Source organism: Emericellopsis atlantica, assembly GCF_019669845.1.
Source record: "Emericellopsis atlantica unplaced genomic scaffold F5Z01scaffold_5, whole genome shotgun sequence".
NCBI lineage: Eukaryota > Fungi > Ascomycota > Sordariomycetes > Hypocreales > Bionectriaceae > Emericellopsis > Emericellopsis atlantica.
In genome coordinates this window covers 925,606-950,174 of record NW_025764707.1, presented here as the reverse complement: position 1 = coordinate 950,174, position 24,569 = coordinate 925,606, and the positions used below count along the sequence as shown (strand labels likewise).

Below are 24,569 nucleotides of genomic sequence, written 5' to 3'. Positions count from 1 at the left end.
GTGCGAGCGTTGCGTTGCGTCGCAGTGTGGTGGGGATAATGTATAATGTGTGCTATGTCGTTGAAATGATCCGGAAAACCCCATGCTGAGACCTGCAATGAATCCAAGTTGAAAGAGAGAATAAGCCACTGCGGAGCGTGGACCAGAAAACCCGATAAAGATGTCGTACGTTCGCTGGAAGCAAAAAGACACGCTTACTGGTAGGTTGTGCGGTCTTTCTCCTTCAGGCCGCCAATCTGGTCCATGTCGACCGAGTAGAAGTCACCCTTGGATTCCTTCTCATAGGCTGGTAGTTGCTCCTCCTGAACAGGTTCCAGACCGACAGTAGCGTTGTCACCCACACGAACAACGAGGACGCGACCGCTCTGGTGCTTGCCCTCGTTGTCATGCTCGTCGGGAAATGTGATGTGGATCTCGGGCACATTGTCGGGCGAGTGAGGAGGCGAATTGGGGTTTGCGAGCATTGGCTGGCCGTTGCGGCTGATGTAGATGGTGCTGGAGCGGCCGTCGTGCGAGGTTTCGATGGTAAGGCCCTGGGGAGGGCCACGGCCATGCGAGTGAAGCTTGGAATCGTTGTAGGAAGGCAGGATACCGTTGCGCATGCGCTGTTGCATGCGATGGCGGCGGATGAGGAAGAGCGCGGAGAGGACGACAAGGGCAGCAAAGACAAGGCCCAGGACCAGAAGGAGCATGTTTATCATGCTGTCATCCTCGAAATCACCGAATTCGTCTGTTGATGAGCTGCGAGCGAGGATACCGCGAGCCAAGTGCTGGCTCTCCGCGTCGGGGTTGAGGATAGGTCGCGACTGATAGCTTGAGGGCGACATGATGGGCGAACAAGTCAAAGGGGGCAGCTGTCCTTGATAAACGAAGGGATGGCCTGTCTGTAGTCTCGTTAGTCCATGCCCGCATGATGATGTTTGAATGTAATAATGGATGACGGTGGCAGCACGACCATTCAATATTCGCCCATCCCCCGTAATCCATTCCCACGCGAGGCCGGTCGACTTAAACAGCCAGGTCCCGGCGGTAGATGGTCTGACGCTGGGCTGAGCTCGCTGTGCAGTGAGGAGGGGCGGTCCGAGACATGTTCATGCCATTGCGGACCAAAGGGGGGGCTGCGCAAAACAATTGCATTTTCAGGGTGACGTGGTTACTGGCAGGGTTGACATACGCGAGGGAGAACAATTGCCAATAGTTTGTAAACAATGTTCAGAGCGTAGAGCCAAAGAGACCGTGATACTCCGTAGACCTGTCAAACTGGGGGCGGTTCGAGCTGGGTCTGGAGATGCGTCGTTATTGTCGTCGGCGTCGTTGAGGTCGATTAAAGATCGGACGGATATCAGCTGAAAGAATGAAGCTGACAATCCTAATGGGACGACTGGAGCGTCGAGACGCAAGAGCCTCGTGTAGAGTAAAGAATGAACGACTTGGAACGCTGTGCGCTTGTAGTGAGGAAGGAGAAGAGAACGAGAGAAGAGGTGGATGGTCGTCGCAGAGGACTGGAGGTGACTGTACTGACGGACGCTGGCTGGAGGGCTACTGCAATCCACAACCATCAGCAGTCAAACGGTGAATATGGCCAATCAGAAGCCAGTCTCTGGGCGCTTGGGCAGGCCTGGACGCGCCCGCCAGGTGCTGATAGTGGTTCGCACGCCAGATGAAGGTGCCATTTCCGATTGTTCGATGAAATTGCGCTGGGTCGTGGCCTGGGCTCCCATTGGCCACAACCTGGCGCCTGCTGCATCCCACGCCAATCGTATCAACGGCTGGCTTGATGCATGCGCTATGCCCGCTATAGTTAGGCAGTGTATTGAGTGAGAGACGTGCTGATTGGTCTCCTAATTAGAGACCATGCATTTCCCCTGCCAAGCCTCACGATCTTTCCAGGTCTGAACTCTGAAGATTGTCCCTGATAAGTCGAGTTGACTGTGGAGCTTCCACGCCCGACAGTCGAGTCGTTGACGCTGGAGGAAAATCGCGACATCCCTCAAGTTTCTTCAGTGACTGTGTCATTCTCATAATGAATTAACATACAGTTGGACCCTTTTCTTGAGTGCTCCGAGTCCCATTACTTTCAGACACCAGGGGACTGACCGCAACTGCTGCTTGACCACATTGACGAGACGAACCCTCAGCAGGATGCTATCTATCGAACGACTCATTGTTGCTACGAATCCCGTGCTTCCAAACTGTACTCCTGTTCTTTCACCGATTTCGCGGAGTGGGTGACGAACCCCGAAGGGCGGCTCTAGGGCATGGTCACACCAGGTTCACGCCGCCACACCGACATGAGAATCAACCCATCTTCAGTGCCGAATCACCTGATCTCAATAGGTCATACTTACGCCTGGGTTGGTGCTGTAAACTGAACATGTAGTATTGCATCACTAAGAGCACTGATCTTAAGACTAAGAGTCTTCGCATGAGTAAAGAATGGTTGGATCAATTGAATTCGCCTCGCCAACGGGAGGGCGACGACACACGAATAGCCACACGAGCCTTTCAAACGGGACAATGCAGATGGAGACCAGTGGTTCCTCGGATTCATCATGTCCGCCAAATCAAGATACTCGAGAGCATTTTAATACTGTCCAGGGCGACCATGTCCCAAGCTGAGCGGCGTCGAGGTGAGTCTGCCGAGGGTTTGCACCATTGCGATTGATAGATACCTTTTTAGTCAGTCGTGCTACAGGCTTCTTTGTCAAACCTAACAGAGGTCAAACACCCCAACAACATGAGGGCTGCCATCATGCCCAGCGAACTGGTCGGGGAGGTCCCAGTGGACTCGACGCATGCGCCGCCTATGATGCAAACATGCTGCCGTTTCTGTAATTATGTTTGATATGCCCGACGCCAACAAGTTGGCCCCTTCCAGAGAGAACACTGATCAGGTTGCCTGTAACGTTGTGTCTGAACCAATACACCGCGCATTCGGGATGAAGCATTATAGGCAAGCCAAGGGCATTGGAAAGATTGGTTATTCTCAGCATTCAACAAGGTATATAGTTGATGTCTGTACACCGGCTGGGCGATATGACTTGAACCGCAGCGGCGCAGCCTACTCGTGGTGGCCAAGATGCGGGGGCCCTTCTTGGTGGGTGCCTGCATGGCCGTGTCCCTTTACACGTCCCTACCTTAGGTTGGCAACAAACATCATTTCCCAGCCCAGATACGAATCTCTCTGGGCACTGGCCTGCGACTTCATCTCAGTTGAGCCGGCCAAGGGACATTTTGAGAAAGGGCGGAGGTTCATGAAATGAATGTAGCCGTCGCTCAGCTGCTTACCATAACATCTGCGCCGGGGCAGCAATGCGTCTGGTAGACGTGCCTAGTGCAACAACCAATGCAACTCAAACAACCAGACGTACGTACCTACCTTAGGTTGGCTGTGTGAAGCATCCAAGTCGTGCAGGCTGTCGTGCAATGTGCATGTGCGCCTCTAAAACACGGGCTCCCAAATAACAGGATAGCTGTCGCTGCTCACTCCTCATCCCCTTTCTCTTAACCCTCCCTCCTATAGCCTGAAGACATTTGCTCCTAGCTGCTACCGCTGTCGACTCTTCAGAGGTCTCACCGAGCTGCATTGCCCCCAGACAGCCTCATATCCCCATCTCCACGAGGTCTGCAGCGGACAGCCTACTGAGCCCGCCCACCTGTCTCACTTCCCATTCCTGCTACTGATTACCTTCAACTTTCGACACTGAAATAACACCCTCTCCCTACGCGTCGAGGGCAAACTCTGGTAGCGTTCTGGGCGAGGACACAGGGCTAACATTCCGAAGGGAACTGGTTTCCCTAGCCCTCCGGCTGTGGCTTCAAAGTTTGCGTCCATCTAGGTATACAAAACCAAGATATCGCACTCTTTCTTGTTTCCTTTCTCATACATATCACTTTTTCGTTTCGTGGCCCATACGCCTTACTTCACAGCATCACGCAGCCATCTACTCAGGTAGACAGGACGAACTCATACCTCAGCAGTTGTATTGCCGATTTCGACAGCCATTTCGACGCCGTACACTCGAATACCTGCACATGCTTCTTTGCAAACGATTACACGATATACCAACTTCTCATCAATCCACACTCGACCTCGCCATTTTGATGAAAAAGAACAATTTGAACAACTCTACACGATCCATCAATTCCATACCCCCCAGCAACTCTACGCCTTCCAGCAACTACTTGGCCAGATCACTTTGAGTCTGGGCACTCTGGAATACATCGCCTCCAAAAGAAAAAAAAAACAGCTTGCGAATTTCTTGCCCACCACCCTGCAAGAACCATCAACTGTGCGAGCTAATTGATAAAGTTACGACCGCAGCTCTGGTAAGTCAATTCTGACCCTTGATTATTTCTCACGTCGCGCCAATCTCCCTCGAGAACCCCTGGACGCTAGCTATCCCTTGTGAGCGCGCCGGCTAGCGCTGTTGATTAGTGCAGCCTTATCGATCACAACTACCGGTCGGGTGTCTACCAGACCCGGTTTTTATGCCCATGTCTGGCCCTTCAATTTCGGTGCTGGTGTCGTTCCTCTGAAGACTGAGAGCCTCACCAATGCGTGGACGCAAGTCATGCACAATGACATTGATCGATCCATTCCCTCGGTGAACGGTGCTGACAGCCTGGATGCAGTCGTTTCCCCTCACACACATCGACAGATCGGCAATTCGTCTGTGCCGCAGTGGACACGAGCGTCGCAACTTGCAACAACTGTGCGCGCGAGCCTACATCACCGCCAAGGACACTCTTCGAAGTTCGGAACCCTGCCTGTCAAGAAACAAGCGCTACCGAAAGCTATCCACGTCTAAGCTCACGCCAGACGACTGTCGCTCACATCGTGCGAACAGCGTGTCGTCTCTGACCAAAGCTTCTTTTTTCAAGAAAGTTTGGTGATCAGATATATAACAAGCTCTTAAACGCTGCGACAGCCGCCTGCTCCCTGTCCATTCACCCAGCCTCACATTGATCTTCCCCAAGGTCTAGTCAGGCAAGCCAGCACCCATCAAATCACCCCGTTTAACATGACAGTTTTGGTACGTTCATATCTCCTTTTGTTCATCACTCGCCCAGCCTTGCATTTTCTTTTCGGCCAGACTGCCTGTTCCCCCAAGCCGCCACGTCGTTTCTTTCACGACTCATGCCGCCCTCTGCATTCCCTGCTCTACTTTATGTAGGGCAGTGACCGACCGCCTTTAGCGGCGGTCTGGTGCAAGCGACTACGTCAGAGAGACAGGGCAGGCACGACCCACCGGCATGCTGTGTGTTTGCTAGCGCCTCAAATTGTTGGCGCAAGGGCCACAGGCTTTGCTGATTCGTCCGGGGGTGGGGGCCTGCACCCAAAGAGTCCAGAACTCCAAACTCGCTGCTTTTTTGCTGCCAGTGGTTGCGCGCAACGCCCTTCTCACTTCGCATCCTCAAAATCCTGGTGATTTTGATCGGCTGGGCCTCCAAGCATCACATCATTTTCTCTCTGCCGTTCTTCTCCAGGTTTCTGCTGGGAGTTCTTTGAGTCATTCGTTACCCTCCTTCACTGTAGCATCATCACAATCCCTGTTAACGCTCACCACCACCACCATCACCATCACCTTCAATATCGCCGGCGCCCTTATCGTATCGAGTTCCTGCTAACGCACCAACCCCGCAAATAGCCACAACAAAAGTGGCTTCTTACAATGCCATCGAACGGCAATCCCGACAAGGCGCAGCAGCCTCTTGGCTCTGGCCTCAACAGCGTCTATGGTAGCCAAACCAGGCACGGCATCTGGAGGACATACCCGGCGTCACACACAAGAGGCGGATCCCTCAGCCAAGGTCGGTCAAAGGAAATACCCAGAACAACTTCAAGAGCGTGCGTAACTGACTGGAAACACTAGATCCTGCCGAGAACACCAGCAACGGCACTCACATTGGCCGCGAAGGCACGTTCAGCAACTATCCATGGAACGACGATAACGATCGATCCTCCAGCTCGTCTCCTTCACGAACTCGAAATGGGGCCATACCCAGAGCCCCCACATTTGGCAATGGCGCTGAGGCGTCTGGCATGAGCAACGGACTGAACGGCCATGGCAGAAATGGATTCACTGACAATGGCATGGCTCGATCCACCAACGATGCCTCGTTTTTCGAGACTCTGTCCTCGATCCCAGCTACCGACCCGAGCGGCCCTCCTTCCCGCCAATCGCAGGCCTCTCCCGGCTATGGCGACTTGTTCAACGGACGCACAAACGGACACGCGCAGAGCAGTTCCTTCTCCCAGCGTGCCATGCCGAGCAACGGCAATGGATCTTCTCATCAGGCCAACAACAGCCAAGCCTTCTCCCTCAACCAGCAGCTGGGCGACCACATGGGTATGCCGTACGGGCGGCGCGGCGCGGCCGAGCATGGGAAACTCAAGGGCATGTCCTCTCAGTCTTCTCAGCTCAACCCAGGCTCCCAGCCTTTTGCCGACACCAATGGCTCTAGATTCGGCCCTGCATTTGCACAAGACTCGGCCCTCGAATCGCTGGCCAGCAGCTTCTCTACGCTCAGGCGACCATCCGACTCCCCAAGCGCGTCATATTATTCGGAAGGCAACAGCACCATCAGAAACTTCCCAAACAATGCGGGCCCATGGAACGTGAGCGCCGCTCTGATGAGAGATGCTCAGGCCGCCGAGCTCGAAAGGCGAGACTCGGCTCAAGCATACGCGGGCACATCTTACAGTCCCGGCTACTATTCTCCTCAGCCTTCCTACCCTTTGACCCCTCAACACGCCAACAACTATCTGGAGCAACAGTATCCCCAGGCACACAGGCAAGCTATGCTGTCAAGCTACAACATGCCCTATAACATGCCATATCCTCTGAGTGGCACGTTGCCACAGATTCACACGGCCGCCGATGGCGACCGGACGCGAGGCTTACGCAGCGCCCGACTGGAAGAGTACAAGAACAACAAGGGCAAGAAGCACGAGCTTAAGGACTTCTATACCTACATGGTCGAATTCAGCGGGGACCAGCATGGCTCGCGATTCATCCAGGGCAAGTTGGAGACCGCCAACAGCGACGAGAAGGAGCAAGTCTTCAGGGAAATCGAACCAAACGCCATCCAGCTGATGCAAGATGTCTTTGGCAACTATGTGGTGCAGAAATTTTTTGTGCACGGCAACCAGGTGCAGAAGAAGATGCTCGCGAACAAGCTCAAGACCAAGATGGTGGACTTGTCGCTACAGGTCTATGCATGCCGCGTGGTCCAAAAGGCCCTAGAGCATGTTCTCGTTGACCAGCAGCTCGAGCTCGTGCAAGAGCTTAGTGCTGACATTCTCAAGGTGATCAAGGACGGCAACGGCAACCATGTGGTGCAGAGGATCATCACCCTCGTCGACAGGAAGCACCTGGACTTCTTGATGGAGGCGATCAGTGGCAATGTTATGGCACTCTCCAATCATCAATACGGTTGTCGCGTGATCCAGCGCATGATGGACCACGGCACCCCCCAGGACCGCGACAGCATCATTGCGGAGCTGCGTCCGTCCGCACACTTGTTGCTGCCTGATCAATACGGCAACTATGTTGCACAACACATCATCCAGCACGGCAGTTTCCAGGATCGAGAGCGCATGGTCCGACTAGTTCTTGATCAGCTGGTAGACCTGTGCAAGCACAAGTACGCGTCCAATGTGGTGGAGACGTGCATCATCCATGGCGTGCCGGAGCTGCGCACAATGATCCGCGAACGCTTCGAGCAAGTCGGCAGCGACGGGACGAGCATTCTCAGCCAGCTCCTGAAGGACAGCTATGGTAACTATGTGATACGTAAGTGTGGACTTTGTGTGTGTTGCTGCATCGACCGCCGACTGACAGTTTTGCAGAAAAGATGGCGACTTTCCTTCACGGTGAGGAGCAGAATGCATTTGTCGAACAGATCAGGCCCCTTTTCTCCAACTTCAAGAAGAGCGGCAACGTGCGACAGATCTCAGCCATGGAGAAGATGTTCGAGCAGCATTCCTACGGAGAGCTGAAGCCAGACAAGAATACTTACGGCCAGGTCCGCCCCGTGGCGCCGGCCCCTGGCATCACACAGGAGCCTGGACAGTCTCCAGGAGTCTCCACTATGGTGAACGATAGTGACGACTCCACCCTCATGACAAACGGTATCACCACCAACGGAGATGGGCCCGGTGCTTAGAGTATATTCGGATGATCCTGATTGCGTGGTACGAAACTTTGCCATGCGATACGTTACGCACACATTATTACTCAGTTTTAATACCCACGCCCGGCTATGGATGGACACGGCAGAGTCCCAGGGCCACAGGCCGTACTAACTCCAACATTCTCGGACTTTTCTTACGTATCTATTTCCCTGAGGGAGGGCAGCGAAAGATCCTCGCCTCGTCGTGTACACATTGGGTGCATCGAAGGGTGGAAGCGGGTATACATACAGGCGCCGGACATCATTTTGCTGGTAGTTTTGCTTGTATGGGTTTCGGGGATCAGCGATACATGACTGGGTCATAGCGATTACGGACTATAGAGTGCGGCATTGTCTTCCACCCACTGTTCCCATGGGACAGTCTATAATGCACAGTATTTCCTTTTATCTCATGCCTCTCTTTATGTGCTTGTTGTCCTGACATGACATGTTTTCCCCCTGAGATGAAGCAGTAGCAACAGTCAGTAACGAGAGTTCGATGAATCCAATTGTCAGTCAACGCCCCTTAGGGGATCTTTCGCTCTCGGTATTCAGTCGCAAGCACTTACAAGTCACAGTCGAGCCTTGCTGGCCCATCCATCGGATGTGGCCCGACCGGGCTCGAGCCGGGTGAAAGCCGGGGCGGCATTGATCGGCATGACGCACGTGGGCGACGTACCTGGGAGGAAACAAATCCCTTTTGCCAGGACCCCGTCGAATCCTGGACCGTAATTAACATCAACAAGCCTCACGAAGAAGCACCCAGCGTCGCCTCGACCTCTCGAAATAGACCCTGACATCGCCAGGACAAGGGTCAGTGTCGCGTGGGACAAACGAGCGGCAGGACTCGCGATTGACTCCCCGCCCTGCTCGGCGACCTGCTCCCATCCTGTGCTGCTGCAATGTCAGTCGCAGCAAGACGCCTAGGCGTGCTGGGATGGCGCGTCGCTGGCGTCTCACCTGTGCAGCGTACACCGCGATCGCAATCCTCGATACCACACAGATTTCCAGTGCGGACCAGGTGGAAAAGTACCTTTGCGCCGCGACATGGCAAAGCAGTCGAGCCACCCCCTTCCGACGAAGCTCTTCCGACAGAAGAGACAGCGCCTTCTGAACAGCAGAAGCAGCAGAAAGAACCAAACAAGCAGCCACAGACCGAACAGAAACCCTCGCCGGAACAACGACCGCCCATGACGAAGAGTGTAGTCGCGACAGAGGATCCGGGGACGGCAGACAACACAGCAGAAGATCGGAAACGGGCGGCTGCGCGCAACGGCGCCAAACCGCACGGCGTATCGGACGACGTACCATCGGCCGATGCGCAGAGGGAAACAGAACGCGACATTAAAAGCACAAGCCCGCTGGACGAGGTGCTGCACGTGGAGCCTCCCCGGAAGGCCGCAAAACAGCACCCGGCCATGTCACCGCCGCCCTACGTACATCACTTCGACACGTGGTCGCTGGTGAATCAGCTACAGGACGGCGGGTTCACAAAGGGCCAGGCTATCGAGGCCATGAAGGGCGTCAGGGGCCTGTTGGCCCAGAATCTCTCTGTTGCGCAGGACAGCCTTGTGAGCAAGAGTGATGTCGAGAACGCGAGTTGCCTCTGATCTGGAAAGGTACTCTACAGGTGCTAACGGGCTTGTGCAGGAATCATATCTCTTCAGGGCTGCGTGTTCCGAACTCGGCCAGGAGATCAGGAACAACCGCCGACTGCAGGATGAGCAGATCCGTCAACAGAGGACGCATTTGCAGCACGAAGTCGATATCCTCACGCAGTCGCTCAACCAGGAGGCCTCGACGCTCAACGACAATGTGCGGGGCATGTTCAACGATCGGAAGATGGCCGTGCGCGAGGAGCAGAAGAATGCGGAGAGCGCGGTATGCTTGCTCCCTGGCCCCCGACCAGCTCAGTCGTGATGTTGCGTGGTGCTAACCCCGAGAGCAGGTCCAGCAGATCAACTACAAGATCAGCACCAGTCTCGGCAGCGACAGCAAGTCCGAAATCGAGGGCGTGCGCTGGATCCTCATCCGACGATCGGCCATGGGCATCTTTTTCATGGCCATGCTCACGCTCGCTACGGTGCGGTATGCGACATATGTCTCCAATGAGCGGAACAAGGAAGCTCATCGACGCAAAGAAGAGCAGCAGTTGCTCAGGAGAGAGGCGGGGAAGAGAGACCATACGTCCGCGGCCGACGCTGCGGCCATCTTGGCGGCGAATTGAAGGCGCAATCTTCATGGGGTACATAATTTAAACCAACTTAGACTACAGTGCAAACGGGCGCCCAGCGAGCAAGCCTCTTCTTTGTCGATGCTTGTATTACCACTGAATTAAAATTATTGAGGCCGTGACAAGCCAAATCGCATCCCACATCCCGCATCACGTGCGCGGCTATACGCGCGCTTGCTTGCACTCACGAACCCCTCGACGCGTCTCTCTCATCATTCTCACCAGAACAACCACAATCTCATACAATGGAACAGCCACCAGAGCAGCTCCCGCCTCCCGACAATGACACCCTCGAGGAGGTATCCCATCAGCCAACGCCAAATGCACAGCAGCCGCCCCCCACGCCGGGAGCACGCGCCACACGCTTCACAGATCTGTACGCCCAGGCACTCAACCACACCCTCTCCAAGATCTCCTACGACAACTTCCGCAGCTGCTACCCCACCATACCCGAGTCGATCCTGCGCCAGGTGCAGGCGCAAATGGTCGGCAAGCTGGGTGACAAGTGCCGGAAGGAATTCGACAGCATCATGGAGAACAGAAACGTCGTGGCACGGCTGAACGAGTTGGAGACGTTGGTGGGTGACGCGACGGAGCGGAAGAACCAGGGTGAAGAGGCTGGTGTACAGTAGGTGTCTTGCATCTGACCCCTCGGAGGAGAAGAAGGCTAATCTGGGCCATCAGACCGCATCTGCTACCGCCAGAGAGGATACTGCAGGCCCACCTCACACCGGCACTGCAGGCGCATCAGTCGCAGCTCAACGCGCGGCTGCAGACCACGCAGTCGCAGAACGCACAGCTCCATGCCGAGGTGCTGGACCAGCACGCCGAGATTGAGGACCTGTTGACGAAGCTGGAAGCCGTGACGGGGGACGTCAAGGGCGCCAATGCCGCGCTGGCGGAGGTCGTGGAGGCCTTGTCCCAGGAGGCACGTGAGGGTCGAGCTCTTGTAGATGGGACAAGTGTGTGAATCTGGTGATACCTTGGGTTCAGTGGACTTTAAAGCATTGGCGTTTTGGTGTTTTGACGATTTGTAGTGGGAGGATTGGGCTACTATGCTACAACACTTGTTCCCGTCTTCGAGAAGGGTGATCGGGATGTGGAATGCGAACATTTTCAGTTCTTTGACTTTCGAAATGTGATAATGTGATATATACTATCCGGCTGCTATATGCGCCATCCCCTGTCAAAGGCGATGGTTTGAAGGTCGTGTCTGAAAACCTTGAACTCCCCGCATGATCAAAATGATTTTGCCTGCCAATGTGTCCAAGATTTTGGATGCTTATGTTCCCGTGTATGCGCCAGCAATGCTCCTCGCGAACCCAACCGCCATGTCCCCGCTTACAATGCACCAAAGCAGACCGGCGTAACCCATGTTCGCCAGCCATGTCCCAAATAAAAGGGGTATATATCGAACCCAGAAACCTTGTTGTGATTTTTAGGCACAAGCAGACCACTGCCTTCGTTGTCGTGAAAATGACAAATGACACAGCCACTAGGGCCGATGATAAGAATCCACCACACGAAGCAACCTCTAAAGCCGCATGTTGTCTGTGTGGATGACCTGCCAGGGGCCGAAATGATCCGACTCGCCGTACGCCGGTGGTAGCACACGAACCATTCGTCCCGTAGCCCAATCCACGTACCACTTTTTGCCTTCCTTGATAATGTAGCTGGACTTTCGAGGGCTGCGGAATAAGAGGTTGCTGTAGCAAAGCTTGGCATACAACGCATCGTGAGCGCTGGTCCAACGATGCTCGGGTACCCATTTGCCATCATGAGGATCAATGCCTTCGTTTGGATACGATGTCGTACTCAGCCGATGCGCTACTTCCAGCCGTGTAGGAGCAGCTTGATCACTGGCGCCACCAATCTCGTGCTGTTGGTCGACGTCATCTCTATCATCGTCATCATCGAATACTGGTGCCGATTCGACTTGCGCGCTGACTAGAGCTTGCGTCTCCTGAAACTCAGGTACTGTGCTGGGCGACCGATGGTCCGCGTATAAAGACGGCAACGGATCCGGGGAAGACGATCTCCTCCGCAGGTGACGACCTGGGTGCCCTGTTGCACGAACTTCGGTATTTGTGGCAGAGGCAGCATCGGCACGACTGGAAGAAGACTCGGTCGCTTGTGCTTGAGCAGCTGGCGCAGCTTGGCGTACTGGTGAGTGTTCTCTGTACCAACGCACCCTCTGCATCCTGGGGACGGACATGTCTCGGGGGAAATCACGATCCTCAATGGGGAGCGCCACATCGATCGCGGCGAAAAGGCCTTGCAGCCACTTATTGAAGGTGCTCAGCTCGATGCAGGATAGGAGGAATTGATCAGTCTCGGCGCGGACTCGGATAACATAACGACGTCTAGATCCAGTCAGCTTCAAGCCTCCAAAACACACATGCAAGTCAGGCGTACTTCTTGTAGTCAGCCGCAATGCCAGCGTCCGCGTACAATAGGCTGTAGCTCTTTTCAAGCTTTGCCTTGCGCATCCAAGGCGGATTGTCGGGACTGACTGATGGGCCGTCCTTGGTCCTACCCCAGGTCCGATTCTTCTTGACAGTGTATAGGTTCAACGCCGTGCCTGTCAACGAGACGAATGTTGTGTGCCACCGGCGCTCCTCGGCCCGCTTCGTGGTCTCCTCGATCTCATGCTTCTTCATAAAGATCCCTTCGAGCTCGACAGAGCTTGTGTAGGCTGGTAGCATCTCTTTGCCTTCCAATGGCCCCGCGGCACCTCCAATGCCTCCCGCAGCCGTGACCAAGACGGCCTTTCCTTTTCCATTCCTCGAATGATCCTTTCCTTGCCCGTCTCTTCGCTTGGGATCGTCGACTTGGTACGGTGGAGGGCGTGAAGGTCGTCGGGGATGCTCCGTCATGATCCGTTGATAGTGCAGGTCTTCGTCCATGGATAGTCGCCGGCGACTGTTCGCCGGCGGCGGAGGCGATTCTGGCTCATGTCCATGTGGGAGGACCGACGCATCGTGACGGGGATCCATGTGGATGTGTGGTTTTATATGCGCCGGCGGTCCGTCCGGGCACACCGGCGCTGATCTTCGTATGGGGTCGTCGGTCGATCTGTGTGCGGACCAGACTTGGTTGAGGGTGTGGACGTAAACACGTGTGTCGGAGGGAACAGACAACAGCGCAGCACCAGCGCTGTGTGGTGAGGCGTGGGTCCTGTTGACGACACCGCCGGGTGGATGGCGGGATGAATGATGTTTCTGGCGCCCTTCTAGGTGGACGACAGTGCGTATGAGTGAAAAGTACGTAAAAGGCGGTGCCTATGTCACTTGTTGGGGCCCCGCCGATGGAGTCACGCCGGAGAATATGATCATAGCGACCCGCTCAAGACATGCCAGGTAGTAACAGCGGGCTGCGGCCAGAACCACAGTACAGGCTAGAAGCGTCGGGGTCGAGCTGGGAGACGACGGCGCAAGACAGTTGCGACCGCTTGTTGGAAGCCTTGGGGCGTGCGCGCAACGGCAGGAGTTGGGTCGCAGTCCGCGGAACAGACAGTTAGTCAGATGTTCGTGTGCGTGGCCGTAGATGCTGCCGCTGCGATCCGGGCCAGGACAGGGTGGTGTGGCCGAGGTTGGGACTCTGCGTTCGTCGCAACAGGGCCCGCCTATGTTAGTACAGTAGCAATGGATATGTGTAAAGGCCACATCAACAACGAGGGAAAGGGACTGTGGGAAAGATCGATTGTCGTTGGCACAAGCGCAAAGGGCAGCGCAGTGGGCTGGATTGTGGGTGATCGGCACAGCTCAGCCGCGCCGGCCGGACTTTGGTTTCGGGGCCTTAAAATGGTCCAGGACCTTTTGACACCCGCGCACTGGAATTGTCGGTAATATGGGGATATAGCGCACAGACATACGCAAGCGCAGCGAGTGGGCAACCCAGACTCAAGAGCCGAACAGTTGCAACAACAATTTGATGCACAGGGGCGTGTTGCGAGCGCGAGTCGTCAGCGTGCGTGTCGATCCGTAAGGTAGAGAGCGGGCTATAGGATTCGCGGTAACCGACATTGGAACTATGGCCGAACAGCGACTGCTGCTCCAGCTCATCAGGAAGCAGTACGGGTAATAGAGGCTGGCTGGCTGGCTGGGTGCCCGGTGCCGAGGGTGGATTATGGAGACGTTGTGGGAGGGACAAATGGAAAGGTAAGATGAGGTCGCATTGGCATCACCAAAAGAGTCCCCGGCATTGGCACTTTTCCTCCATCGGCGCCGCTGATGAGGGTCGTCGTTGCATTGTCAGCGGGAGGGGACTGGAGCCAGGCGGGCTGCAGTGGCCTCGAGGCGCTGAATGAATCGACAGTCCAGTCGCTCTTGCCCATCGCGACTGGAGCCGCAAAAGGTCCCCGTGCCATGACACCGCATCCGGCGCTTAGCCCCTTGCGGGAGGTGGCACGCTATTCTCCTGCGAAACCGCACGAGGGGCTGTAAACAGTCTGGGACTATCCGTACGGGCAGGAACAACTGGCGCAGCAAAGTTGGCAAACGGAAGTGGCGGCATCGTCCGTCACCAAAACCAATGGTGCCACTGGTCTTGGACTCTTGGTACTGCACACGAGGCTTCCATAGCCTAATTGATACCGTAAGATGGCTTAAGCAAGCGGCAAGCCACTTCAGCCTCCAACCTCCAATCTCCAACGAGGATCTGGGCAATTGTTTCCTGTCCAAGATCTTATCTGGAAAACTTATCCACTCATCCATGCTCCAGTAAATAACGTTGCTAATTCATGCATCGTAATGAGGAACGTACTTGTCGGCTTTGCTGGAGTTTGGACCCGTCAGCCATCGGGCCCTCGCATCGCTAACTTACACCGCGGACTACCTTGTTGACAAACAGAATCCACCGCAAAGGACCTTTTGCCAGCAGCAAAAGGACGACGCTCCGAAGCCAGTACGGACTCAGGCAGGGTCAGAAAACTCTGCTGTCGCGCCGTCATGCGCCGCGACCAACCGATGCATGCACAAGGAATGCACAGCAGCAGGTCATTCTCAAGCGTATGGGTAGGGAACGAGCAAAAACGGCAGATCCGAAGACCGACAGACTAACACAGTACGACCAATCGGCCGGAACTTTTGACCTCTGATCCGGTACCTTTGCGGCGCTCGTCAGCAGCGCATCATCATCATCGTCGCAGCTGACATGCCTCATCAATCCCTGCTGAGCCTGATGAACGTGCGAGCCGCTGATTGATTCATTTGTTGCATTGTAAGCTCCAGCGTGTTTCGAGCCTGGGTTTGCTCCTTCTGCCAGGGCTCACGTTTGCACTTTTGTAAGTCGATCAGTCGATGCTCATGTGGGATTCGCTCCGCGCGGCTTATTGGATACTCCAACAAGTTTTCTGAGTCTTGTGCCCTGCAACAACCCGGGCCAGTCTTCTGGAAGAAGTCTAATGGAAACAAGCTTGATTTGAATCGGCCAATGGTGGGTTCATCTTCACGACAAGCTACATCCAATATTCAATATTCATTACTACGGAGACGGGAGTGTCTGCGGGATCCTGCGTGCAGCGCATGGTTAATTAAATCCATGGATTCATGTGGTCACTGTACTACGTAGCCTCGTCATCAATTGTCAACTGCAACAGCTGGTGATTTCACAATCGGGGACTACGATGCTTGTGGTGTGGAATGGCTGGATAATATAAGTCGACGAACAATCAGTAAGGACGTCCAGGTGGTGGGTGCTGAGATGCCTCCAGATTGGCAAACCCTCGACATCCTACCCGTCGTGGCATGTGTACTCCGTACTGAGGGCCGTACATCACAATTCGTTCATCAGGATCCTCATTTCTGTCGAAAGGTAACTGACCAACAAGCAAATATGGGGTACCCGAGCCTCCATGTCTGTCGGACGTGCATGTCTGATTGGATTACCAGCACAGCATCGTATTCTGCGGCGTGGGACCTTTGATTGTCGCGATGCAAAAGGTCCATCTACGTCTCATCAAAATGCGCCAAGGCGCATGTCACAGGCAGCAGCACCGCGTAATGTGCCATCAGCGCGTGTGCTGAATGCCGCGCCGATCTCACACAGATCGTAGCCCGCTGGCGCCGCAGTCATCATGCAGTGGGATGGCCCGCGATGTGATGTTCGGGCTGAAGATTAGCCAGCCGCTGTTGGAACATGTGCGTGCCAGGTACGAGACGCATCGTGCTACACTCTACGAGACCTAATGGCCCCTGACACTCCTCTCTACAGTAGATCAACCAACAAAGGTTCGAGGTCTTCAGACACCAGCACACACAGATATTTAAGGTATAATACACCCATGTTGCATCTACCTTGCCTCAAAACTCCCCGTCCAATGCCTGCCCACCCCCAGACTATGGTACATCATCGTCAATTTTCGCACATGTCAAGCATTAGAACAACTACACATCCCCAATGCCCTGTGTCCTTCCGTCCAAAAACAGCCCATCCTACGCTCGCCATCGTATTAAGTAGCCACTTCGTTCCGAGTTTCCATCGATATTTCTTTTTCCATTGGGCCCTTTCCAGCGATCCGTGCAGGTTGACACCAAAAGGGGACAAGCCGTCGCCGCTCCTGCTGGTACCCTCCATGCGAAACAGAACCGACGATAAAAAGTGAAGACAAGAAGTGAAGAGAAAGAGCAATGCGGCTCCCACCAAACTCCAGATTCCATGCTCCCTTGCGCTGTAGCTCAACTGTTTGAAAGCCCGTTCTACGATGCAGAGCAATAGCTCAACAAGGTGAAAACAGGCTGTTGGGCACCGACCAGACATTATGCCTCTGGCGTAATAACGAGCAACACGTGAACACCTCTCAGCACGTTACACTCGCAGTTTCAATCGAACAGAGCGCTGGAAATTCCCACGGCAGCCCTTGTTGTTTCGGTCAATATGCTCGCTTAAGCATTGGTGGCCTGCGCGGCGCCACCGCGACCGCGAGCACCGCCGCGTCCACGGTTCTGGCCAGAAAAGTTACCCCTGGCGTTGCCTTGGCCACCACGGCCACCCTCAAAGCCACCACGGCCGCGTTGGGAGCCGCCACGACCGCCGCCGTAGCTGTTACCGCCGTACGTGCTGGTCTTGGGGCGACGCGGCTCGACAATGATCTGTTCTCCGTTGACGGTGTGAGGGTTGGCGCTCACAGCGGCATTGTAGCCCTCCGTGGTCTTGTACTCGACAAACGCGCAGTTCTAAAGAGTCAGCACACTCGCCAAAAACGAAGAGAGGGGGGCTATTGTTACGAACCTTCTGACGGTTGATGTCAAAGTAAGCAAGCTCACCATGGGCCTCGAGGGCCTTCTTGAGGTCAGACTCCTGAACCTTTTCTGTGACAAATTTCACGTAACCAAGGGTGCCCTCCTTCTCAGGGGCTGCCGACACGGACTGCGGGCGGTTCTGGCGCTTCGAGTCGCTGCCAGCAGTCTGCCAACCGGAGGCTTCCTTGGCAGGTTCGGCAGTCGTGGCGGGAGCGGGGGCACTTGTCTGAGCGGGAGATGCGGCAGCAGGCGCGGCAGCGGCCTGGGCAGTTGGCGGCTTGTTCTCCTGCTGCTGGGCGGGAGGTGTAGCTGTCTTGGGGAGAGGGACAACTGGACGAGGTCCAGCTGCTGCTGCCGCACGGCTAGCCCAGGTCATAGGCTTGGGAGGCCCGGTAGGCTTCTCGGCTGCAGGGGCGGCCTCAGCCGGCGCAGCCTGCTTGGGAGCAGGTGTAGGGCTGGGGTCCTTTGGCTTCTCGGGCTGCTTGACGTCCTCCTCAGCCAGCTGCTGGGCAGTGCTGTCGGGATCAATTGCCTGAGACTCGGTCTCCTGAGCCTGGGCATCACCGCCGGCATCGAGAGCGGCGCTATCGGCAGTCTTGTCCTCAGAAGTAGCAGCCTCCAGCTTCTCCTTGACGACCTCGGTGTCCAGCTCATTGTCTTGGCTAGTCGCAGCCTCAACGGCAGGGGCAGCTTCGGGCTCAGCGGTCTCCTTTGTTGTTGTGATGTCGGCATTGGGTCGATCGGCGGAAATCTCAGTAGGGGGCTGAGCTTCTTCCTCGGACTCTTCGTCGATGTAGCGGAGGATGTCGTTCAGGACGAAATAGCCAGAGGGCTGCTGGGCGAGAACAAATGTCTGGACAAACTTCTTGGGTTCACCGGCCTTGTTGGAGACCTCGCCAATGACTTGAATGACGATGCTGTCGGCAGAGGAAGCTTGGCTGTCAACGTTCGACACGCGGACCTTGCAGTCTTGGAAGTCGAGCTGCTTGATGCGCTCCTGAATAGCCTGGACAAAGGTCAGATACACTCCACAACTCTCCCGCCCCATGCAAACTCACCTGACGCCCAACAGATACGTTGGCTACCTCGGCCTCTGCACCACTAACGAACTGCGACCGCTTGCCGTAGAACAACTAGAAACTTGGTTAGCCAGGCGAATGAGAGCGGGATTTTTATACGTACGTGAAGCTTCTCGGGGAACTTGCTGAGGGTTGTGTAGTACTGCTCGACAAAGTACCAGCCAACCTCATCCTTGGACAGGTCATTGGTGCCCGACGCGTTTGTGGTCTCGATTGTGGCATTGTTGGAGTACTGGTCGGCGGAGCCCTTGTATTGGTCCTGCTGGGCAAAGTTTCCGTTGGTAGCCATCTTGTCGGTCGGGCTCCGCGTGGGAAGGGGTCTTGCAGTTGGGGTCCTCGAAGGAAGTGAAACTTTGGCTAATTAAAGGTTCAGGTGTGATCCCGTGCTTCACAGGAAGGCAGCGAGAGGAAGATTCTCTGTACACGGGGTCGCAATTGCTGGAATAGAGAGTCCAGAGAGTAATCCTTGAGGCGGGAGATGTGCGACAAGGAAGGATCGTCGGAAGATACTACGTCGGGAAGATGCTGCGCTGATGATGAACTGTGGCGTCGCGAGATGACAGCACAGGGGTTGCGACGTAGGAGGTGACGTGTGCGGAGCGTTGGCGACGGAGAATGTAGCCAAAACTTCTGTGGGAGGAACGCGTAAACGTGTGAGAGTTGGATTATGGGGAAGATTAAGGTGTTGGCGGTGGGTGGTGGGAGTAGAAAGCTTCTGTGGAATGCTTGATCAATGAGGTCGAAGATGGGGATGCAAAATTAGGTCTCCAAACTCAATGAGGCCGACTGGCTCTAGGCTCCATTGGGGCGCGTGGTCTGTGCTCTGCGATCCCGGAGTGGAGATTTGACCTCAAACCCTACCTGCCTTTAAGGTAACCGTACTTAGGGGTCGCGAGGAGACGGAAGGAGCTCACAAAGAGGAGGCAGTCGCGATGGGGAGAGGCCTTGGCGCGATATCGCACCCAGGCAGACAACTTCAAGGGTTTTTGAGGTGTCGTCACGCTCCAGTCACTCGAATCATCGGCGCATCCAAGAATTATATACCAAGTCTAGGCTGCTCGACACCACTCCAAATCCAGGGCTCAGAACCGCACAGCACTCGGCCGCCACACGAGCTGATCTCGGAGTCACGTCTTCATACACTGACAAGTCAGATATCTTCTCGCAGCAGTTGCAAGCATGGCTGCACAAAAAGCACGCGTATGGTCCCGCTGAAGCGCTGCAAATCGTCGCTGCTCTGGGGTTGTAGGTAGCCTCGGTGTGTCGGTGAGCAATGGACCCCACACTCACTCTGGCTGGCGCCTGCCACGGACCACGGTGAGTGAAGCCCGCCGCGCCGGCCCACACTGCGGGGCTGCCGAATTTCTGTAGATGCCAAAACTTTTTTCTACTATCTTATCGCTGCCAGTCCCTGCGTGCGATATTCTGGTTCACGAACCTCCAACCCCCACAAGCCACCATTTGCTCATACATAGACTATTGTGGCCTTGTTTGCATGCCCAACTGCGAGACACAAGTTTGATACGCGACAGATTCAAATCACACCACCGCCGCAATGCCTAAATCCAAGCGCGCCAAGGTCGTCCACATGACCCAGGTCGCAAAGAAGACCCGCGACGACAAAGACCAGCTCTTCACCAACATTCGCGAAGCCGTCCCCGAGTATCAGCATGTCATCGTCTTTGAGGTGGACAACATGCGCAACAACCATCTCAAGGTTGTTCGACAGGAGCTATCCGACTGTCGGTATGTTTCTTCCACCAGCCCTCCCCTCGTTCCTCGCTGCAACGGAAAAGCTAACAGCTGCTAGATTGTTCTTTGGCAAGACGAAGCTCATGGCAAAGGCGCTGGGTCAGAACCCTGCCGAAGCCATTGCCCCTGGCATTGAGGGCCTCACCAAATACCTGGCTGGAACTGTTGGGCTGATCCTTACGAACCGCCCTGTCGAAGCAATCCTCGCGTACCTCGACAACTTCCACCCGGTGGACTTTGCGCGGGCTGGTGTCCCCGCCACACGAGAGTTCACCATTCCCGCTGGTGTTGTCTACTCCACTGCGGGAGAGATTCCCGCGGAGTACGATGTACCAATGGAGCACACCATTGAGCCTGAGCTGCGCAGGCTCGGCGTCCCCACGAGGATGGTCAAGGGCAAGGTCGTTCTTGGCGAGGAGAGCGGCGAGGGTGAGGGTTATCTGGTATGCAAAGAAGGCCAGGTCTTGGACTCGAGGCAGACTAGGCTACTCAAGCTGTTCTCGGTCTGCCTCAGTGAGTTCAAGGTCAATGTGTTAGCACACTGGAGCTCAGCGTCAGGCGAGGTCACCGAGGTCAGCCAAAGCGCAATGGAAGAATAGAAAGGCACACAGATGGCATTGCTCGCATTGGTAAGGCTGTTGTCATTTGGTAGGCTCTATACCAGCGGTACTCTGGGTTTCGGCGTTGGGGATCAAAAGAAATGGGCTCCTTGGAATGATACAAAGGGGTCAAACATGATTTTGCGTTGATCAATGAACGATACTTGCTTACTGTCCATGGTTTACAAAGTGATGCTTCCTGCTCGCAACAAAGTACACATGGCATGTATCTACTGAAAACTGATGAAGATACTACTGCTACACTCAAATTGTCGGTATAAGTAGGCCACAGCTTACCTTTGACCTCACAGAATCTTGCTAAGCCAAACAGAAACCAGCCACAGCCGCTCCCAGATACCTGCCTTGTTCCATTTCATGTACAATTGCAGGGCTCGTTACCTTTCAGATGCCCACCCCCACAATGATCCTTGGTCGTGTGCGGATGTTTTGAACACAAACGTTTTCTTGCGCTTCAACAACAGCACGGATAATGCCGTGCTTGGATGCGATATGGGAGTGGTGGTCACAATACTCCCGTGATTCTCGGCTGTGGCTGGTGGCTGCTTACCCTTTGGCGAAGTAGGGGAAAGAATCGGAACGCAAGGAGACCGAACCACCCACCGAGAATTTTCGTGGCTTGTCTAGTATCGAGGCATCTTGCGCGAATCGTTGTAGTCGTCGTCGTAACCACGCTTTCTGCTCTCACCTTCGCGAGGCCGGTCAAAGTCGCGCTGGGGCCGATCGTCACGTCCACGACGCCCCTCGCCCACGGGTTCCATGTTGCCTCCAGTTCGTCGATTGTCGCGTCCTCCGAAGCGGCCGCTGTCTCGGTTGTCGCGTCTGTCATATGAGCGCCCGCCATCGCGGTCATACCCACCATATGAAGATCCGCGGTCTCCATTCCTGCGGTCGTAGCCACCTGGACCGGAGGGAGCGCCGCTCGGGGGACCGTAGCCGCGGTCGCCACCTCGATCGCCGAAGCCGCCTTCTCGTCGGAAGCCGCCACCACCACGACCTCCGCCGAATCCGCCTCGGGCGCCTCCTCGGCCACGGCCACTGTCGAATCCTCTAAATCCTCCACGATAGCCGCCGCCGGGAGCGCCATATCCTCCCATAGCAGGCCGACTGGCAACCTTGGTGTAGTTCCGTCCGCCCAGACCACCTCCAAAACGACGGGGTACCCACGCGCGGACTGTACGTCCACGCTCGACATCGACCTTGATTTCTCGACCCTTGATGCGCATGCCATCGCAGGAATCTAGAGCCGCTACTCATCAATGCGCAAGAGCGCGCGTGTCAGTAAAGCTTACCATAGTAGATGCAGCAGTGATGTGGTACGGGACTAAAGGAAAAATCTGTCCACGCAGAGACGGGCAAGCTTGAGGGCCCTTTGTGTCTCGCGGTCTTTGTAGAAGAGGGCAAGCTTGAGGGCCACAACTTCTAATAAAACTCCGGGATCTGAAAGCGGACACACTGCTGCAGTTGGGTGAGGGAGGGGGGGATGTTTACCTCGCATGTCTTTTTCGCGCTCAAATACAACAAAGGCATAGCCTCTGTGTGGCTTTGCCTTCTTGTTGGGCTTCTCATGCGCATGAGTGTCTTTGACGATACGGATCTAGGTTATGTCAGTCGATGATCAGTACAGTGAGATTGAGTATAGTGCATACACGTTCGATGGGACCGTAGCGCCCGAACTCCCGTTCCAAGTCACGCTCGTCAGCCTCGTAGCTTAGTCGTGCAACGAGAAGAGTCTTGAAAGCATCGCCACGGATGTTGGGATCTTCGTTTGGCTTGTCTGCGCTGCAGTTAGCGACTCTGCCGATGTAGAGAGGGGTGTTGATTCCACGCACAGAGTGTGGCGAGGTTGTCCTTCTGGTATTGAAGCTTGGCCTTCATCTCCTGCTTTTTCCTATCCTTCCTCTCCAGCCAACTCTCCGTCGGATGGTAGACATCCTCTTCCTTGTACTTCTGTAGTGCTGGCATGTACGAGCTCACGCTGTCAATGGCCGACGTCACGCGCTTTTCGGGCGCGTGGTCTGGGGGGTCGAGCCATTTCAAGGGAGGGCGCGCGGCGAACAACGCGAGAAGGTTGGGTGGGAGCTTATCGGTCATTGCGCAACGACATCCACGGGCGCTTGGAAAAAGTGGATGAGGCGCTTTTGATCGATGCCGACGGCGTTGCGTCGACGAGTGGTTGATGAGTCGAAGTCCCTGGGCGCGTGGTTGTGGGACTCGAAATGAGCTCCAACACCCTTGTCGCAGAATCTGGCGGCGATCTGATTGCTGGAGTTGTGGTACAGGCACCAGTCACGTGCATGGAGCTTCCCCGGAATTCCCAGGTACTCAGACCAACCTCCTACGTTCCATCTCATATTCTTTCTCTTCTTTCTAAAATAACCACACATCGGGTCTGGAGCATCTATACCAATAGTTGACTGGTGGAAATACTTGGGCGGGCTGGGAAAGCGGCTGTCCTCTTCTTGAGGCACGTCTACGATAGACTATGATGACCACCATCCGCTGGGTGGTGACAGTCTCTTTCCAACTGCTCTTTACAGTGAGGAAACGGTTCTCGTGAACTTGAAAATCTGTTCGTCTTCTCAGCTTTCGCTTTATGTGTAATTATATGTCAACAAGTCAAGTCGCGGCCGCTTTCCCTGGCACTGACGCGACGCATGGCAATTCAGATACTGTGGGACCCAAGCCCAAACGGCGCCCTTTTACCCGGATTTGTACCGCCCTCGAATTTTTGCTGCGTACTCCGTAGACGCAGTAGGACGCGACGTCGTACCTACTATTGGCGCTCCTATCCATCGGGTGCTTCATCCAGCAGATAACCTTCAAGATGACGGTCCACGGGATACGGACAGCTGCTTCTCAGACAGTATGTATACACGCTACCCTTAGCAGATGCGAAGATGGCTGATCGGCAAATTCTCAGACCAAAGTCAAGAATGGCGTGGGCGCATTCATCTTGCAATGCAAGAAGATGGAATTCCACTACTGCGACTGGGCGGGCAGCTCAAGAGGCATGAAGTGAGTACCGCGACACGGCATACAGATCTGTTCGACGCTGACTCTGTGTAGTGGCTTCATCAAGGGCATCCTTCCCAAGTTTGCCGCCGCGAACCCCCAGATCGAATTCTCCATCTCCCCCCGGCCCAACAAACACCCCGTCGTCACCGGACACTACATCAACGGCCGCACAAAACCAGTCTGCGTGCGGAACCTTTCGCCCTACGAGATCCTCGAGAAGGTCGAGCTACTACGAGACGCCAGCGGAGAGAAGCTCACAAAGACCAATAAGGCCGTCACCAGTACGAAGGACAGTGTCAGAGGCATCTGGTCGCCCTTCCACGGCAAGGGCGAGCCTGTGTGAAGGGGGGGCTGGGTTTGTGTTGTTTCGTGGACATGTACAAGTGCAAGCGGGGTGTATATCATGTATTAACACTGTATCTGCTGGAAGGGCTTTGGGTATTTGAGAAGC

At 55.1% G+C, this 24,569-nt stretch overlaps 9 protein-coding genes across 9 annotated transcripts; 5 read left to right on the top strand and 4 right to left on the bottom strand.

Moving 5' to 3' along the window:
* Nucleotides 1-41: 41 nt before the first annotated feature.
* Nucleotides 42-1,048, bottom strand: F5Z01DRAFT_461986 (uncharacterized protein). Its single transcript, XM_046259920.1, has 2 exons — nt 956-1,048; nt 42-884 (listed from the first exon to the last, which is right to left on the bottom strand). The coding sequence occupies exons 1-2, from the start codon at nt 956-958 to the stop codon at nt 195-197; spliced, it is 693 nt and encodes a 230-aa protein (XP_046121196.1). The 5' UTR covers nt 959-1,048; the 3' UTR covers nt 42-194.
* A 4,627-nt stretch (nt 1,049-5,675) lies between these two features.
* F5Z01DRAFT_671709 (pumilio domain-containing protein) lies at nt 5,676-8,172 on the top strand (the record flags this gene model as incomplete). The annotated part of the gene is made up of 3 exons (XM_046264726.1): nt 5,676-5,814; nt 5,877-7,799; nt 7,856-8,172. The coding sequence occupies 3 exons, from the start codon at nt 5,676-5,678 to the stop codon at nt 8,170-8,172; spliced, it is 2,379 nt and encodes a 792-aa protein (XP_046121195.1).
* Nucleotides 8,173-8,849: 677 nt separating this feature from the next.
* On the top strand, nt 8,850-10,532 carry F5Z01DRAFT_648285 (uncharacterized protein). Its single transcript, XM_046263032.1, has 3 exons — nt 8,850-9,773; nt 9,829-10,059; nt 10,127-10,532. The coding sequence occupies exons 1-3, from the start codon at nt 9,081-9,083 to the stop codon at nt 10,403-10,405; spliced, it is 1,203 nt and encodes a 400-aa protein (XP_046121194.1). The 5' UTR covers nt 8,850-9,080; the 3' UTR covers nt 10,406-10,532.
* F5Z01DRAFT_648284 (Nnf1-domain-containing protein) lies at nt 10,533-11,533 on the top strand. Its single transcript, XM_046263031.1, has 2 exons — nt 10,533-11,039; nt 11,096-11,533. Exons 1-2 carry the CDS (start codon nt 10,657-10,659, stop codon nt 11,379-11,381), a joined length of 669 nt encoding a protein of 222 aa, XP_046121193.1. The 5' UTR covers nt 10,533-10,656; the 3' UTR covers nt 11,382-11,533.
* A 412-nt stretch (nt 11,534-11,945) lies between these two features.
* F5Z01DRAFT_617568 (uncharacterized protein) lies at nt 11,946-13,407 on the bottom strand (the record flags this gene model as incomplete). The annotated part of the gene is made up of 3 exons (XM_046260984.1): nt 11,946-12,270; nt 12,424-12,774; nt 12,827-13,407. The coding sequence occupies 3 exons, from the start codon at nt 13,405-13,407 to the stop codon at nt 11,946-11,948; spliced, it is 1,257 nt and encodes a 418-aa protein (XP_046121192.1).
* Nucleotides 13,408-17,155: 3,748 nt separating this feature from the next.
* Nucleotides 17,156-19,341, bottom strand: F5Z01DRAFT_461212 (NTF2 and RRM domain-containing protein). Its single transcript, XM_046259918.1, has 4 exons — nt 18,835-19,341; nt 18,711-18,785; nt 17,642-18,658; nt 17,156-17,586 (listed from the first exon to the last, which is right to left on the bottom strand). The coding sequence occupies exons 1-4, from the start codon at nt 19,018-19,020 to the stop codon at nt 17,296-17,298; spliced, it is 1,569 nt and encodes a 522-aa protein (XP_046121191.1). The 5' UTR covers nt 19,021-19,341; the 3' UTR covers nt 17,156-17,295.
* A 767-nt stretch (nt 19,342-20,108) lies between these two features.
* Nucleotides 20,109-21,259, top strand: F5Z01DRAFT_719438 (ribosomal protein L10-domain-containing protein). Its single transcript, XM_046266557.1, has 2 exons — nt 20,109-20,477; nt 20,542-21,259. The coding sequence occupies exons 1-2, from the start codon at nt 20,287-20,289 to the stop codon at nt 21,080-21,082; spliced, it is 732 nt and encodes a 243-aa protein (XP_046121190.1). The 5' UTR covers nt 20,109-20,286; the 3' UTR covers nt 21,083-21,259.
* Nucleotides 21,260-23,330, bottom strand: F5Z01DRAFT_648272 (U1 small nuclear ribonucleoprotein of 70kDa MW N terminal-domain-containing protein). The gene is made up of 4 exons (XM_046263030.1): nt 22,933-23,330; nt 22,750-22,877; nt 22,592-22,697; nt 21,260-22,349 (listed from the first exon to the last, which is right to left on the bottom strand). The coding sequence occupies exons 1-4, from the start codon at nt 23,192-23,194 to the stop codon at nt 21,724-21,726; spliced, it is 1,122 nt and encodes a 373-aa protein (XP_046121189.1). The 5' UTR covers nt 23,195-23,330; the 3' UTR covers nt 21,260-21,723.
* A 196-nt stretch (nt 23,331-23,526) lies between these two features.
* On the top strand, nt 23,527-24,548 carry F5Z01DRAFT_461196 (thioredoxin-like protein). The gene is made up of 4 exons (XM_046259916.1): nt 23,527-23,700; nt 23,770-23,966; nt 24,024-24,118; nt 24,170-24,548. The coding sequence occupies exons 2-4, from the start codon at nt 23,928-23,930 to the stop codon at nt 24,459-24,461; spliced, it is 426 nt and encodes a 141-aa protein (XP_046121188.1). The 5' UTR covers nt 23,527-23,700; nt 23,770-23,927; the 3' UTR covers nt 24,462-24,548.
* Nucleotides 24,549-24,569: the final 21 nt, after the last annotated feature.

Coding starts and splice junctions, on each gene's coding strand:
- F5Z01DRAFT_648284 (XM_046263031.1), top strand. CDS start 10,657: ATGGAACAGCCACCAGAGCAGCTCCCGCCTCCCGACAATGACACCCTC. Junction 11,040..11,095: donor GGTGAAGAGGCTGGTGTACA/GTAGGTGTCTTG, acceptor CTGGGCCATCAG/ACCGCATCTGCTACCGCCAG.
- F5Z01DRAFT_461212 (XM_046259918.1), bottom strand. CDS start 19,020: ATGGCTACCAACGGAAACTTTGCCCAGCAGGACCAATACAAGGGCTCC. Junction 18,786..18,834: donor AGTTCCCCGAGAAGCTTCAC/GTACGTATAAAA, acceptor CCAAGTTTCTAG/TTGTTCTACGGCAAGCGGTC. Junction 18,659..18,710: donor ACGTATCTGTTGGGCGTCAG/GTGAGTTTGCAT, acceptor ACCTTTGTCCAG/GCTATTCAGGAGCGCATCAA.
- F5Z01DRAFT_461196 (XM_046259916.1), top strand. CDS start 23,928: ATGACGGTCCACGGGATACGGACAGCTGCTTCTCAGACA. Junction 23,967..24,023: donor GGACAGCTGCTTCTCAGACA/GTATGTATACAC, acceptor GCAAATTCTCAG/ACCAAAGTCAAGAATGGCGT. Junction 24,119..24,169: donor GGCAGCTCAAGAGGCATGAA/GTGAGTACCGCG, acceptor GACTCTGTGTAG/TGGCTTCATCAAGGGCATCC.
- F5Z01DRAFT_719438 (XM_046266557.1), top strand. CDS start 20,287: ATGCCTAAATCCAAGCGCGCCAAGGTCGTCCACATGACCCAGGTCGCA. Junction 20,478..20,541: donor CAGGAGCTATCCGACTGTCG/GTATGTTTCTTC, acceptor AACAGCTGCTAG/ATTGTTCTTTGGCAAGACGA.
- F5Z01DRAFT_648285 (XM_046263032.1), top strand. CDS start 9,081: ATGTCAGTCGCAGCAAGACGCCTAGGCGTGCTGGGATGGCGCGTCGCT. Junction 9,774..9,828: donor GCAAGAGTGATGTCGAGAAC/GCGAGTTGCCTC, acceptor GGGCTTGTGCAG/GAATCATATCTCTTCAGGGC. Junction 10,060..10,126: donor AGAAGAATGCGGAGAGCGCG/GTATGCTTGCTC, acceptor CCCCGAGAGCAG/GTCCAGCAGATCAACTACAA.
- F5Z01DRAFT_648272 (XM_046263030.1), bottom strand. CDS start 23,194: ATGACCGATAAGCTCCCACCCAACCTTCTCGCGTTGTTCGCCGCGCGC. Junction 22,878..22,932: donor GGACAACCTCGCCACACTCT/GTGCGTGGAATC, acceptor ACTGCAGCGCAG/ACAAGCCAAACGAAGATCCC. Junction 22,350..22,591: donor GCGCGAAAAAGACATGCGAG/GTAAACATCCCC, acceptor ATTGATGAGTAG/CGGCTCTAGATTCCTGCGAT.